At 38.9% G+C, this 14,579-nt stretch overlaps 2 protein-coding genes across 4 annotated transcripts in view; one reads left to right on the forward strand and one right to left on the reverse strand.

The window, feature by feature from the left end:
* Positions 1-14,579, reverse strand: part of LOC125878814 (TANK-binding kinase 1-binding protein 1-like) — a 276,535-nt gene that overhangs the window by 220,328 nt on the left and 41,628 nt on the right. The window lies entirely within an intron of this gene.
* On the forward strand, positions 2,721-4,076 carry LOC125879526 (uncharacterized). Its single transcript, XM_049561468.1, has 2 exons — positions 2,721-2,782; positions 2,925-4,076. The coding sequence occupies exon 2, from the start codon at positions 2,925-2,927 to the stop codon at positions 4,074-4,076; it is 1,152 nt and encodes a 383-aa protein (XP_049417425.1). The 5' UTR covers positions 2,721-2,782.

The following is a 14,579-nucleotide window of genomic DNA, read 5'->3' on the forward strand; positions in this document are numbered from 1 at the left end:
TCATATTTTCATTGTTTTCCTTGTAAATCATTGCAGATGACATTGTGTGCCATGGATATTCATCCTGCAAAGAGCTCCCATCCTGCTGCCATGTCTGAGAAACGGATGGAAGAAGCTTTGTGTCTACAGGACACTACTCAAGAGGTACATTCACCTTCATCACTTGATGTTTACTTCAACAGCCTCTGTACGTTTGGTTTAAGCAACTAAACAAAGCAAATGAGGTCATTGTGAGGGTAATTTCTTGTCAATCAGGTCTACTAACAGTTAAATTTAATACCTCAATGAGGCAAAAGTTAAAGGGACTTTGAAAATGGATCTGAACCTGTCTGGATATTTTCCTTTGGCCCAATTATCACCTTGATCTGGCACATTTACGATGTCCCCACAGTGCACTTCTTATGATACCATTAGTGTTAAATAAAACCCAGAGATGCTTTGTCCCCGTAAAGGATGATAACATGGTGTGTAAAAATGTCCCCATTAAGCTTGTTGTATTGAAGATGTGTGAAAGCAAACAGAGGTTGACTCATTAGTCTGAAATATTACAGTACAGTTTGGTGTTTTCTTCTTATGAAGTCTGGTGTTTTGGCATGTACTAAAGTTTACAGATCCTTAAGAACATGTATTTATCTACTTGAGTTTTACATGGTGTTTACATTAAATTGACCTAAAGGTCCTCATATTTTCATTGTTTTCCTTCTAAATCATTGCAGATGACATTGTGTGCCATGGATATTCATCCTGCAAAGAGCTCCCATCCTGCTGCCATGTCTGAGAAACGGATGGAAGAAGCTTTGTGTCTACAGGACACTACTCAAGAGGTACATTCACCTTCATCACTTGATGTTTACTTCAACAACCTCTGTACGTTTGGTTTAAACAACTAAACAAAGCAAATGAGGTCATTGTGAGGGTAGTTTCTTGTCAATCAGGTCTACTAACAGTTAAATTTAATACCTCAATGAGGCAAAAGTTAAAGGGACTTTGAAGATGGATCTGAACCTGTCTGGATATTTTCCTTTGGCCCAATTATCACCTTGATCTGGCACATTTACGATGTCCCCACAGTGCACTTCTTATGATACCATTAGTGTTAATAAAACCCAGAGATGCTTTGTCCCCGTAAAGGATGATAACATGGTGTGTAAAAATGTCCCCATTAAGCTTGTTGTATTGAAGATGTGTGAAAGCAAACAGAGGTTGACTCATTAGTCTGAAATATTACAGTACAGTTTGGTGTTTTCTTTTCTTATGAAGTCTGGTGTTTTGGCATGTACTAAAGTTTACAGATCCTTAAGAACATGTATTTATCTACTTGAGTTTTACATGGTGTTTACATTAAATTGACCTAAAGGTCCTCATATTTTCATTGTTTTCCTTGTAAATCATTGCAGATGACATTGTGTGCCATGGATATTCATCCTGCAAAGAGCTCCCATCCTGCTGCCATGTCTGAGAAACGGATGGAAGAAGCTTTGTGTCTACAGGACACTACTCAAGAGGTACATTCACCTTCATCACTTGATGTTTACTTCAACAGCCTCTGTACGTTTGGTTTAAGCAACTAAACAAAGCAAATGAGGTCATTGTGAGGGTAATTTCTTGTCAATCAGGTCTACTAACAGTTAAATCTAATACCTCAATGAGGCAAAAGTTAAAGGGACTTTGAAGATGGATCTGAACCTGTCTGGATATTTTCCTTTGGCCCAATTATCACCTTGATCTGGCACATTTACGATGTCCCCACAGTGCACTTCTTATGATACCATTAGTGTTAAATAAAACCCAGAGATGCTTTGTCCCGTAAAGGATGATAACATGGTGTGTAAAAATGTCCCCATTACGCTTGTGGTATGGAAGATGTGTGACAGCAAACACAGGTTGTGTGGCCAAAACTCCCCAGGACAGCGGTAATTGTTAACATAAAACTCTTTTTTTTAAATTTCCTAAAAATACATGCAACATATAGCTCATGGACTTAGAATGTCCCAAATTATATAATGACCCACATGTACTTTTGTCCACCAATTTCAATCTTTGATTTGAGATCGAAAATGAGAACTGCAGTAGCCTCTCTGACTTTCACTACTTCACAAAATGTCTTTGTTTTACCTTGTTTTATAGAAATTATAAATGTAGCAAATTCTACACAAAACTTATTTTATTGTGCTATTTTTTCAACCATATAATTGTTATTTTTCAATAACCTTTGACATCGAAGTCCCAAACTTAAATTTATTTATTTATTTTCATTTCTCTAACCTAGTGATGTAAACAAAATTTCAAGAAAGTCTTCCTTAGTGGAACTGGGGCATAGGTGCTCAACAACCAGAACCGGTCAGTGTGTAGATAAAAACACTTAGTGGACGACTGGATGTACTTTAAATAAAAATTGCCCCGATTATAGCACGACCGTGGCAGTGAGCAGCTCTGCCTCAGCTCCACCAAGGAGGACTCTCTTTAATTAACTTTTATGTCACTAGGTTAGAGAAATGAATTGGAAGGACGATTGGACACAAGTTGGAAAATAATCAATTTCCTTTAACTAGTGACTTAAAAACTAGTGTCAATACATTTTACTTTGTAAAACAACAATCATCACTCTCTAAAGAATGTCCCGGTCACATTTTGCTTCATACACTAATTTTTTTGTACTTGTTTGTTTAATTTCATACTGTATAATGACTTAAGATGTTGCTTGTGTTTACAGACTCGGAAGGACTTCCATAATGAAAATGAAAATATTGTACCGAGACTAAGACGGACAAAAAGCATTATAGTAAGTTCACAATTAAGTGCCTGGATTAACATTGTAGAAATGTTCCACAGTCTTTCATAAAGTACATGATTTAATGTTAGTTTAAAGAAAATATGTCTAAGTGACTTTTTAATTTTTATTTTTCCAAATAAAAATCTCTTAGATGAAGGACACATGCCTTGAAGACACAGAACTGTATGATAGCATGACATCAGTCAGTGGAGATGAAGAGGAGTATGTTCCAGATTCTAACCCGGACACTGACAGTGATTCTAGCACTGACCTCAGTCCAAGAAAACGCCAATTTCTTGATTCTCTGCTAAACCCTGGCTCAGATATGCCTAATGAATGTGACACCACAACACCTGGATTGGACACCCACTCCGTTACATCTGAATTCTCTGTAGAGGAAGAACCCTGCCCTGAATTTACTGTAGAGGAAGAACCCTGCCCTGAACTTACTGTAGAGGAAGAACCCTGCTCAAGTCAGGACACCAGTGATAGTCTAGTAGTTAGTTCTCACCAAAATAAAAATGGCAAGAGAAGCTACGATAAGAGAAACTATTGTTTTTATTGCAGAAAGCCATATGCCAAAATGGCAAGACATCTGGAACATGTACACGAAAATAAGGTGGAGGTGGCAAGAGCTTTTAGCTTTCCAAAAAAGTCCAAAGAGAGAAAACGTCTGCTAGAATATATTCGGAACAAAGGCAACTATGCCCATAATGCCACTGTAATGGAGTCAGGAAAGGGACAACTTGTCCCATGTAAACGGCCACCAAAAGAAGCACAGGGAACTGATTTCATGCACTGTGCGTACTGCCAGGGACTTTTCACACGAAATGTTCTATGGAGACATATGCGAGTTTGTAGACTCAAGCCTGGATCAGTCAACCCAAAACCTGGCAAGAACCGTGTTCAGGCTCTATGTGCATACACTGCACCTGTGCCTTCACATATCAGCAGGCAGCTGTGGAAAGTTGTCAGTGCCATGAATCACGATCCTGTCACAGAAATAATTAAGAATGACCATGTCATTATTGAATATGGGCAGCACTTGCTCAATAAATGTGGAATGACATTAAAAAGTAATCAGTGCATCCGTGAAAAAATGCGTGAATTGGGACGACTGCTGGACAATGCTAGGAAACATACCAGATTAAAAAAGATGGAGGATTTCATTAATCCTGCGATTATGGAGATGGTCAAAGCTGTCAAAAGTACTTGCGGCTATGAGAGCAGTACCAACACATTTGCCATTCCATCACTGGCAACAAAACTTGGAAATGCTTTGGTAAAGTCAGCAAGCTCTTGAAAGCTCAAGGACTCATTTCCAACAACCAAGAGCTTGTGAAGCGTGCGTCTGAGTTCCAAGAAGTGCACAATGAGAAGTGGAACATTGGTTTCTGCAACAGCACTAAGGAACATCGTTGAGGCCAAGTGGAATGCACCCACTCTAATGCCCTTTACTGAGGATGTGCAAAGAATGCACCAGTTTCTCAGTGAAAGACTAGATGAATGCAGCATCACATTGTCTGAAAGTCCTCTACAAAGGCCTGGATCGACCTTGCAAAAGTTTCTTTAACACAGACCATCCTGTTTAACAGACGCAGAGAAGGAGAGGTGGCAAGCATGCCTCTGTCGGCTTTTTTGTCAAGGGACACATCGGATCCCCATGAGGACTTGGACTGGGCACTGTCTGAAGTAGAAAAAAAGCTCTGCAGACATTTCTCCAGAATTGTCACCAGAGGAAAGCGAGGCAGAGCAGTTCCAATTCTCCTGACTCCAAACATGCTCCATGCTTTGGAACTCCTCGTTCAGCAAAGAGAGGCCTGCGGGTTCTTCAAGACAATACTTACTTGTTTGCAAGACCTGCAGCTATGTCACATCTCCGTGGCTCAGACTGTATACGTGGCTTTGCAAAGTCGTGTGGTGCAAAGTGTCCCAAGGCATTGTCATCAACCAAACTGCGAAACATGCTGCAACTCTGTCAACAGTGCTCAACATGACTGACACAGAGATGGACCAACTAGCGAACTTTCTTGGTCACGACATCAGGATCCACCGAGAGTTTTATCGACTCTGACAAGACCCTGCAACTTGCAAAGATCAGTAAAGTTCTACTGGCACTTGAGAAAGGAAGACTGGCTGAGTTCCATGGAAAGAACTTGGATGAAATCACAATTGATCCAAATGGTATATTTGATTTTCACTGTACTTGATGTATCGTCTATTCTTTTTGTCTGACCGAATTATAAGTGTGTCATGTCTCCTGCAGAAAACGTTATGGGTAGTGATGAGGAAGATGCATGCAGACAGGATGGAAATCGTTCATTTGCTGTTGATGGTATGTTTCAGTCATTTCATGTTTAAAAAAAAAAAAAAAAAAGGTTGTTTTTAAAGTACATTTCCTACATGGGTACTGTAGTTTCATACTCATGTAGTATTCAAGGTACAGTATCCTCAGTGTATATTTGCAATGTAGTAGCTCTTTCTATCTGTTTAAAGCCTTCAGCAGCCTTACTTTCCATGCGTTGCACCATGATTAAGGCTACCAGTATATGCAACATCTAGTCTCTATATATACAGACTCTACATAGTGAATGTAGAGTCTGTGGGCTAACTGAGATCTTCCTCCAGAAGAAGAGCGGAAGAGCCCTGGTTTCGGTTGTAGGCCGTTTGTAGTCCACGTGATATTGACCAATCACGGTTGAGCCGGGTGCTACTTGTGATAGGATACGGTTGTTGATATCCTCTTTCAACTCCAACTCCATTGTCGCGTCTCCAGTTTCTAGTCGGACTATAAACAATGAGTGGGGGGAGTAAACTTAAGTAGGAAACAGAAATTCGCATCCTCCAAAATAAAACCGGAATAGTAAAACATCAGTGGGTCTGCCCCAGAGGCTGTATCGCTGTCTGCCGGAAGTCAGATGCCGAATACAGCCGATGGGTTCTGAGAATGTGCAACATCTAACCACCTGCTGAGCAGCCAAGTTGTTGGATTTATTTAGCTTCATGCAAGAACATTTTCATATTCTTGTTCTAAATGTCTTACTGTTCACTATGAGGTGTGTCCTGACAAAATCTCAGCCTGGTAAATGTTAAGTGTTCATGTTGACCATTAGCATAGGCACTAAAATTACCACGTTCCACTAATTTATTTTATTTTTTGTTCTTTTCCTCAACTATGTTATGTATTTCATAGAACCATCAGACGAAACTGTTGCAGGTACTGTGGGGAATGAAATCTCTTCAACAGGCAAGCAACACAAACAGCCATCAGCAGAGCATGGAGCATCTTCTGGAGTCAGTACTGTGGGACATTCCCCCAAAGGTGATTGTTTTTTTTTACTCTTTTATTATTGCAGTAATATCAGTAGATGAAATTAATGTGAAAGATTCCTACCATCTTTGCACCCCTCCGTCTGGTGGCCCCAAGCACTGGTGGATTGTAACTGAGTACAGTGCAGGACTTTTCCTTGTGCCAGTCTTTTGGGGTGAAATTAGTAATTTTGCTTCAAGGATAGGCAAACTGAAGTATCTGAATATTAATTCAAACACTGTGCCCTAAACAACCATAGATATAGAATGGGATATATCATTAGCCACTTGGCCATCATTCAACTGACTTGCTAAAAAAAGAGATGAAAAGAGACAGTGCTCAGGCTTTGACCATCAATAAGCTGGGGGTGTTGAATGACACAAGTGAAACAAACTTTTGTCAAGTTAATACTGGATGCAACAATGTGACGTGAAGTAGATATAACCTCAACTTGATCATTTATTAGTTATAGAATATTTAGATTTAGTTACAAATGAAGAAAACACAGATTTTTAAAACTTGTTTAATGCACTGATTTTTCTTTTGCAATTTAAAGCATTCTTGCAACAATAAATGACATACCTTTGTTTTCTATGGCCGGAATATTTGTAGTACATTTGAAGTATGTCTTTTCAAATATGTGTATATATATTTCATAGAACCGTCAACAGAGGAAACTGTTTCAGGTACTGTGGGGAATGAAATCTCTTCAACAAGCAAGCAACACAAACGGCCATCAGCAGAGCATGGAGCATCTTCTGGAGTCAGTACTGTGGGACATTCCTCCAAAGGTGATTGTTTTTACTCATTTTTATTATTATTGCAGTAATATCAGTAGATTTGGAGACAGGAGATTAATGAAAACCATCTTTGCAACCTCAGTCTGGTGGCCCCAAGCACTGGTGGGTAATTGGAGGTACTTTAAATTGTTATTTTCCTAACAAGAATCCATTTCATGTGGGAGACCTTAGAGAAGATGGAAAACATTGTCGTTCTTTGTTCCACCTCCATAAGGGAATCTCAAAAACTTAAGCACTTTTGAGGGTCTTCCTCTGGCCTAGAATGGGATCTGATGATGACAAGTGGTGGCTCGGATGTAGGTTTATGTCAGCTGTAAACTGATGGACTGAGAGCTGAACACTGTGATCAAATCATTGAGGACAGATGCTTATTTCAGCTCTGATCAGCCTCATAATTTCACTTGTACTGTATATACTGACGCAGAGCTTGGAACTGTACCGCTTCCCTTACACTGTTACTAATACCTTTGTTTTTGTCTCCTCCCTTACAGGTAAAGCTCCACAGAAAAGAACACCCTGGCAGCCGGCAGAGGTTAGGGCAGTAGAGAGGCAAATGAATCAGTTCATCCGATCTTGTACTGTACCATCGAAGAGAGATTGTGAGAAATGTTTACGGGCTGAACCTGAAGCTCTCAGGAAGAGAGACTGGAAGAACTTGAAATTTTATATCTACAACAGGATTACGGCCTTAAAAGGAAAATGTCTAAATAGTCTAATCTAAATGGTATGGCGAATACAAAGAAAAGGGTTGTGGAGAAGTTTTGTTTTTCTGAGTATGATTCTCAGCCAAACTGCGTGTTTCCTGCAGTTGAATGTAACATTTCCTACATTTAAAATGTAGTTTCATGAAGCCAATTGTTCAGTTTGACAGGTATTTCTTTAAAAGCTTGAGTCTTCATGACATCACAGAAGTTGTGGAACTTGTGCATGTGTATGTTTTGTTATACACATACTGTTATATTCATTGCAGAATTGTAATTTTGCAATGTAAACACTTTCACATTCACCTGTTTCAATAAAAAGCATGTTATGCACATCAAATTAGTTTGATTTCTGGGTGGGTGAGTTGACCGAGTAGTAGGCTAACAAGACCAGACATGATATATTTTGTTTTACATGCTTGAGAATCAGTCTCTCCATATATTTAACGGTACTGGAGTTAGTTCCACAGGTCTAATCATTCAGGCAAGTGACAGCTGACTAATGCAAATGTATTTACCCTCTTAGCACCTTGTTTTTAAATAGCTATGAAGGTTTTGGAACAGGTTAAATATGTAATGTGATGACATGGGTAGTATTTATGTTGCTTGGTTTGCCACTTAAAATTGTGAAATTTGTAACAATATCCACTCTTTTAAGAATCATCTTTAGTACCCCGCATCACTGGCACAGTGTTTTCTAATCACTCATAATGTCAGGCATTCTGCATGATTCTAGATGCTGCTACAGTGGATGTTAAACTCGACATTTTCTATGTGGTTTAACTCCATATTTGTAATAAGGTTTCATCTCATCCCAAATGCAGTATGTTGGAGAATTTACTACATTGTTTGCCATGTAAATATAAAAATAGGTCCCCACTAGTAAAATATAAATCTGTGTAAAGTATGCAAATTTATGCAAATGATGTCCCCTGTAAACATGCAAACTCATTTTTCCAGAAGTCCCCACCTGGCATGGGGAAACCAGTACATCATCTTTTCAAAGGTTTGAAGGTGTGTTTAGGCTCACTGACCAATGGCTGCTTTACCTAATTTTTTTCAAACTTGTAGAACCTCTAGAAAGCGTGGTCCCCACCAGTGATGATTACAAACTTCGTCCCCATGAAACATGGAAACCAGTATGTGTGTGTGTGTGTGTGTGTGTGTGGTCACACAGACATGACAGTATAACATTTACCAAACTCATTCCTAAAACTCTGAAAGAAATGCCTGATACCAAAAACCTGTAAATACAAGATGTCCTGGTGAAAGTCTTTTAACTCATGAAGAATGGGAATATATGTAGTCTGCTCACTTTCTGCACTGACATTAACTAGTATATATTTGTGTGTGATTGCTGCACCTAGATCCTCAAAGCAGCCAGTTCACATCACTCAAACTTTCACTAGGTCACATGAATTCAAGTGAATATGTATGTGTTGTTTGATCATTACACATGTCAAAGTTTCATTAGGTCACATGGCTTATGTCTACAGCTTTCAAAATATACGCTCACACCACCTTCATAAGAAACCTTTACAGTTTTTAAAATTGAGTTTTACTTATGATTCTGGCTATTGTGGTACAACATGTGGGAAGTATATATTAATATCTGATGGTATACATATGACAATAATCATATGTCTATAATAGCAGTAGAAGTATGGCACACACAGACAGACACAGACACACACAGATACACAGAGACACACACACACATGCACACACACACACACACACACACACACACACACACACTCCACTCCCTATCCTCTCTCTCTCTGTCTCTCTGTCTCTCTCTCTGTCTCTCTCTCCACCCTCTGTCCTCTTTCTCTCGTCTCTCCCTCTCTGCATGTTGAGAACTCGGCCGTCTATGTCTGTCTGTCTGTGTGTGTCATACTTCTAGTGTTATTATACACATATTATTAGTGTCACATATGTATACAATCAGATTTTAATTCAACATTTGTAGGTCTTAGTATATATTTGTGTCTGTTTGCTGCACTTAGATCCTCAAAGCAGCTGGTACACATCACTCAAGCTTTCACTAGGTCACATGATTTCAAATGAATTTGGATGTGTTGTTTGATCATCACACATGTCAAAGTTTCATTAGGTCACATGGCTTGTGTCTACAAGTTTCAAATTATAAGCTCACACCACCTTCATAAGAAACTTCGGAACGGTGTGAACAACAGAAAAATATTAAATATTAACATATTTCTCTACATTTTTTTGCTTAAATCTTTTAAGCAACTTGTATTCAGATTATGCATATCTAATATTCATTCCTTTTGAGGATTTTCACAATATATTTGCCATTTTATTTACATGAAGTCACTGTTACTTTAATGAAAAAAACATGAATTAAGATTAACTTTATAATAAATGTTGGATGGATTTTTTTATTTTATTTATCACAGTCTGTGATATGTGAATGATAAATAACAACACCAATTTTGATGCATTATCATTTTTGGGGGCAGTTTCTATTTTTCAATAAAAATAGACACTGTTCCCCTCCAGGACTTATTTGGTCCTTGTTGAAAAACAACCATAAAAATATTAATTTTTTTTTTTTGATTTTTAACTCCAAGTCAGAGTATACATACCAAATATTCATTGTGGGTGTATGTATGAGAGAGAACGACAGGGAGAGAGAGATAAAGAGAGAAAGAGAGGAGAGGGAGAGAGAGAGAGAGAGAGAGAGATGGAGAAAAATAATAATGTAACCTTAAAGCAACCTGCAGCTCATAATTTGTAATTTTTAGCGACACAATTACACACACATACATACACACACACACACACACACACTCCACTCCCTGTCCCCCCTCTCTCTCTCTCTCTGTCTCTCTTTCTCCCCCCTCTGTCCTCTTTCTCCCTTCTCTCCCTCTCTGCATGTCGTTAACTTGGCCGTCTGTGTCTGTGTGTGTCATACTTCTACTGTTATAATACACATATGATTAGTGTCACATATGTATACAATCAGATATTAATTCAACATTTGTAGGTCTTAGTATATATTTGTTTCTGTTTGCTGCACTTAGACCCTCTCAACAGCTGGTACATATCACTCAAGCTTTCACTAGGTCACATTATTTCAATTGAATATGGATGTGTTGTTTGATCATCACACACGTCAAAGTTTCATTAGGTGACATGGCTTATGTACACAACTTGAGCTGGGAGATGACGGCGTGGGGGGACGACGGCGGGGGGCCGAGGTCCCTCCCAACGCTGCTTGCAGCTTTAATTAGGGACCTCGGCCTGAAAGGGCGAGGACCCTATTGTTTTTGTAGCGTTTTTTATTATTATTGTTTGTTTCATCCGACGCGACTTTCAACTGGAATTTGACCCCCTAAACATGCTCCAAAACTCACCAAAATTGGCACGCATGTCAGGACTGGCGAAAAATTTTATAAAATGAAAAAATTAATCTGAAAAGTGCCAAAATGGGCTCTCTAGCGCCACCTATCAGTCTAGACCACTTAAATGGCCGCTGCAGCCAGTAGGAATGTCGTAGGAAGATCAAACCAAAACAGCCGTGTTCGTCTCATCAAGACCTACAAATCACGCACTCGCACCTATGACCTAAATCCAACAGGAAGTGAGCTATTTCCTTTCAAAGTAAGATTTTTCCGAAAAAAAAAGAAATTCCTTTAAAAAACATCTCCTCCTAGACCGTTTATCGTATCGGCTTCAAACTCGCACAGATTATTGTTCAACGTGTCCTTATCAATTATTGTGCGTAACTTTTCCATTACTAGAATGGTTTGGATATAATGGCGCGTTTCAGGTGATGTGCGCCAAAACCTCCTGATGATTTGTTGTGCCACCTAGACACACTAAAATGCCCGGTGTGACGGGTAGGAACCACTTAGAAAGACCAAACCAAAACTGTCTCGTTCGTCTCATCAAGACCTACAAATGTCGCACTGCAACCCCTGACCTAACTCCAACAGGAAGTGAGCTGTCGGTCTTTGAATGTAAGATGGCGTTTTTCACAAATTCTGTCGATCAATAATTATTTGCTCCTACACCGTTTATCATAACTGCTTCAAACTTGCACAAATTACAGCTCTACCCCTGCTGAACATTACTTGTGAAGGACTTTGTCATAACTTGAACGGTTTGGATTTTAGAAGCGTTAGAAGGTGCAGGACACAACTCCTCATGATGATCTCTGGAAGAAAAGATGAGGACCAACACACTGTAAACCTGTGATTAAGGTGACATTTTTCAGGCCATAGACATACAAGCTTTATATGTTTGCGTTCAGAACAAATTTATCTATCTGGTGATGCTTTCAGATTTAAGATGGGACCCACGGTTTGGCATCTGGAAGGATTTGTTTGAGAAAGTTTCAAGCCATTCTGCTCTGTGTCTGAGCTGCATGCAGTCCTTAATTAGCATAACAAAGGCTTCACTCTGACACACTGTCAGAGTGAAGTGTGTGTGGTCACACAGACATGACAGTATAACATTTACCAAACTCATTCCTAAAACTTTGTCATACTTATGTGACAATAATCATATGTGTATAATAACAGTAGAATTATGGCACACACAGACAGACACGGACACACACAGACAGACAGACACCCCCACACACACTCCACTCCCTTTTATTATACACATATGATTAGTGTCACATATGTATACAATCAGATATTAATTCAACATATTGTACACACACTCCACTCCCTGCACCGGCCTCGCTCTCTTGCTCTGTCTCTCTCTCTCTCCCCTCTGTCCTCTTTCTCCTTTTCTCCCTTTCTGCATGTCTAACTCGGTCGTCTATGTCTGTGTGTGTTATACTTCTACTGTTATTATACACATATGATTATTGTCACATATGTATACTATCAGATATTAATTCAACATATTGTACCACAATTGCTAGAATTATAATTTTAATATTATTCCTTTCATTAATGTTGTTGTAAGCTACTGTCATGATCATCTCTCCTGCATCTCTCTCTGTCTCCCATTCTGTCTCATGGGGTCCTGAGGATAGATGGATGTTGTATGCTGTAAAGCCCTGTGAGGCAAATTGTGATTTGTGATATTGATTGATTGATTGATCGATATTTGTTTCTTGACTCAACAGCATTCAGTGACAGTATTTCAGTTACAGATGTAGTAAATTTAAAGACTCTGCAATGTTGCACCATTGCTCACTCAGAAATATTAACAAATAATTTGCAATATTAGGCTATAGGAATTATGTTCCATCAGTGTGACTAATAACATCATTGATAGAGATTATTAGTCATTGATAGTACGTCTTTGAAGCGTCATAAAGATTTTTAAAATGTAAACAATAAGACCTACATATTATGAACATTAAACATTTCAGAGCTGATCTGACAGACTGACAGTCTGGTCCTTGTGCACAGTGTTATTAAAACAAATAAATATAAAACGACAGAGGTTTGATTTGATCATCACACATGTCAAAGTTTCATTAGGTCACATGGCTTATGTCTACAAATTGCAAAATATATGCTCACACCACCTTCATAAAAACCCTTTACAGTTTTTAAAACTGAGTTTGACTTATGATTCTGGCTATTGTGGTACAACATGTGGGAAGTATATATTAATATCTGATGGTATACATATGACAATAATCATATGTCTACAATAGCAGTAGAAGTATGGCACACACAGACAGACACACACTCCACTCCCTGTTCTCTCTCTCTCTCTCTCTCTCTCTCTCCCCCCTCTGTCCTCTTTCTCCCTTCTCTCCCTCCCAACACACTGTAAACCTATGATTAAGGTGACATTTTTCAGTCCATAGACATACAAGCTTTATATTTTTGCGTTCAGAACAAATTTATCTATCTGGTGATGTTTTCAGATTGAAGATGGGACCCATGGTTTGGGATCTGGAAGGATTTGTTTGAGAAAGTTTCAAGCCATTCTGCTCTGTGTGTGAGCTGCATGCAGTCCTTAATTAGCATAACAAAAAACTCGCACACATTATTCTTCAGCGTGTCCTTATCAATTATTGTGCGTAACTTTTTCAGTCCTCAAATGGTTTGGATATAATGGCGTGTTACAGGTGATGTGCTCCCAACCCTCCTGAGGATTTGTTGTGCCACCTGGACCCACGAAAATGCCCGCTGTGACGGGTAGGAACCACTTAGAAAGACCAAACCAAAACTGTCTCGTTCGTCTCATAAAGACCTACAAATGACGCACTGCAACCCCTGACCTAACTCCAACAGGAAGTGAGCTGTCGGTCTTTGAATGTAAGATGGCGTTTTTCACAAATTCTGTCGATCAAAAATTATTTGCTCCTACACCGTTTATCATAACTGCTTCAAACTTGCACAAATTACAGCTCTACCCCTGCTGAACATTACTTGTGAAGGACTTTGTCATAACTTGAACGGTTTGGATTTTAGAAGCGTTAGAAGGTGCAGGACACAACTCCTCATGATGATCTCTGGAAGAAAAGACCAGGCCATAGACATACAAGCTTTATATGTTTGCGTTCAGAACAAATTTATCTATCTGGTGATGTTTTCAGATTGAAGATGGGACCCACGGTTTGGCATCTGGAAGCATTTGTTTGAGAAAGTTTCAAGCCATTCTGCTCTGTGTGTCAGCTGCATGCAGTCCTTAATTAGCATAACAAAGGCTTCACTCTGACAGTCTGTGTGTCAGAGTGAAGTGTGTATGTGTGTGGTCACACACACATGAGGTTTTAACTTACTTTAAAAATGACCTTAAAAGTATTTCCATGTATTTTATCAATTTTATGTCTCTAGACCAAAGAGACTGACCTGGAGGGTTGCAGTAAATCACCTCATTTCAAGTACAAGTCAGTAACAATGTTACAAACATCAGGAAAGAATATACATCTTTGAGGAAATGTTACATTCAACAACACAGTAGTCTCATCAAACACTTTCTTTTGATGTAATTGACAGAAAAATTAAATGCTGTGTATTTGATGCATACAACATTATGTATACTTC

This window comes from Epinephelus fuscoguttatus, linkage group LG19 (genome assembly GCF_011397635.1).
Source record: "Epinephelus fuscoguttatus linkage group LG19, E.fuscoguttatus.final_Chr_v1".
Lineage (NCBI taxonomy): Eukaryota > Metazoa > Chordata > Actinopteri > Perciformes > Serranidae > Epinephelus > Epinephelus fuscoguttatus.

Bases quoted from the DNA above. Each gene is read 5' to 3' on its own strand.
- LOC125879526 (XM_049561468.1), top strand. From the start codon at position 2,925: ATGAAGGACACATGCCTTGAAGACACAGAACTGTATGATAGCATGACA.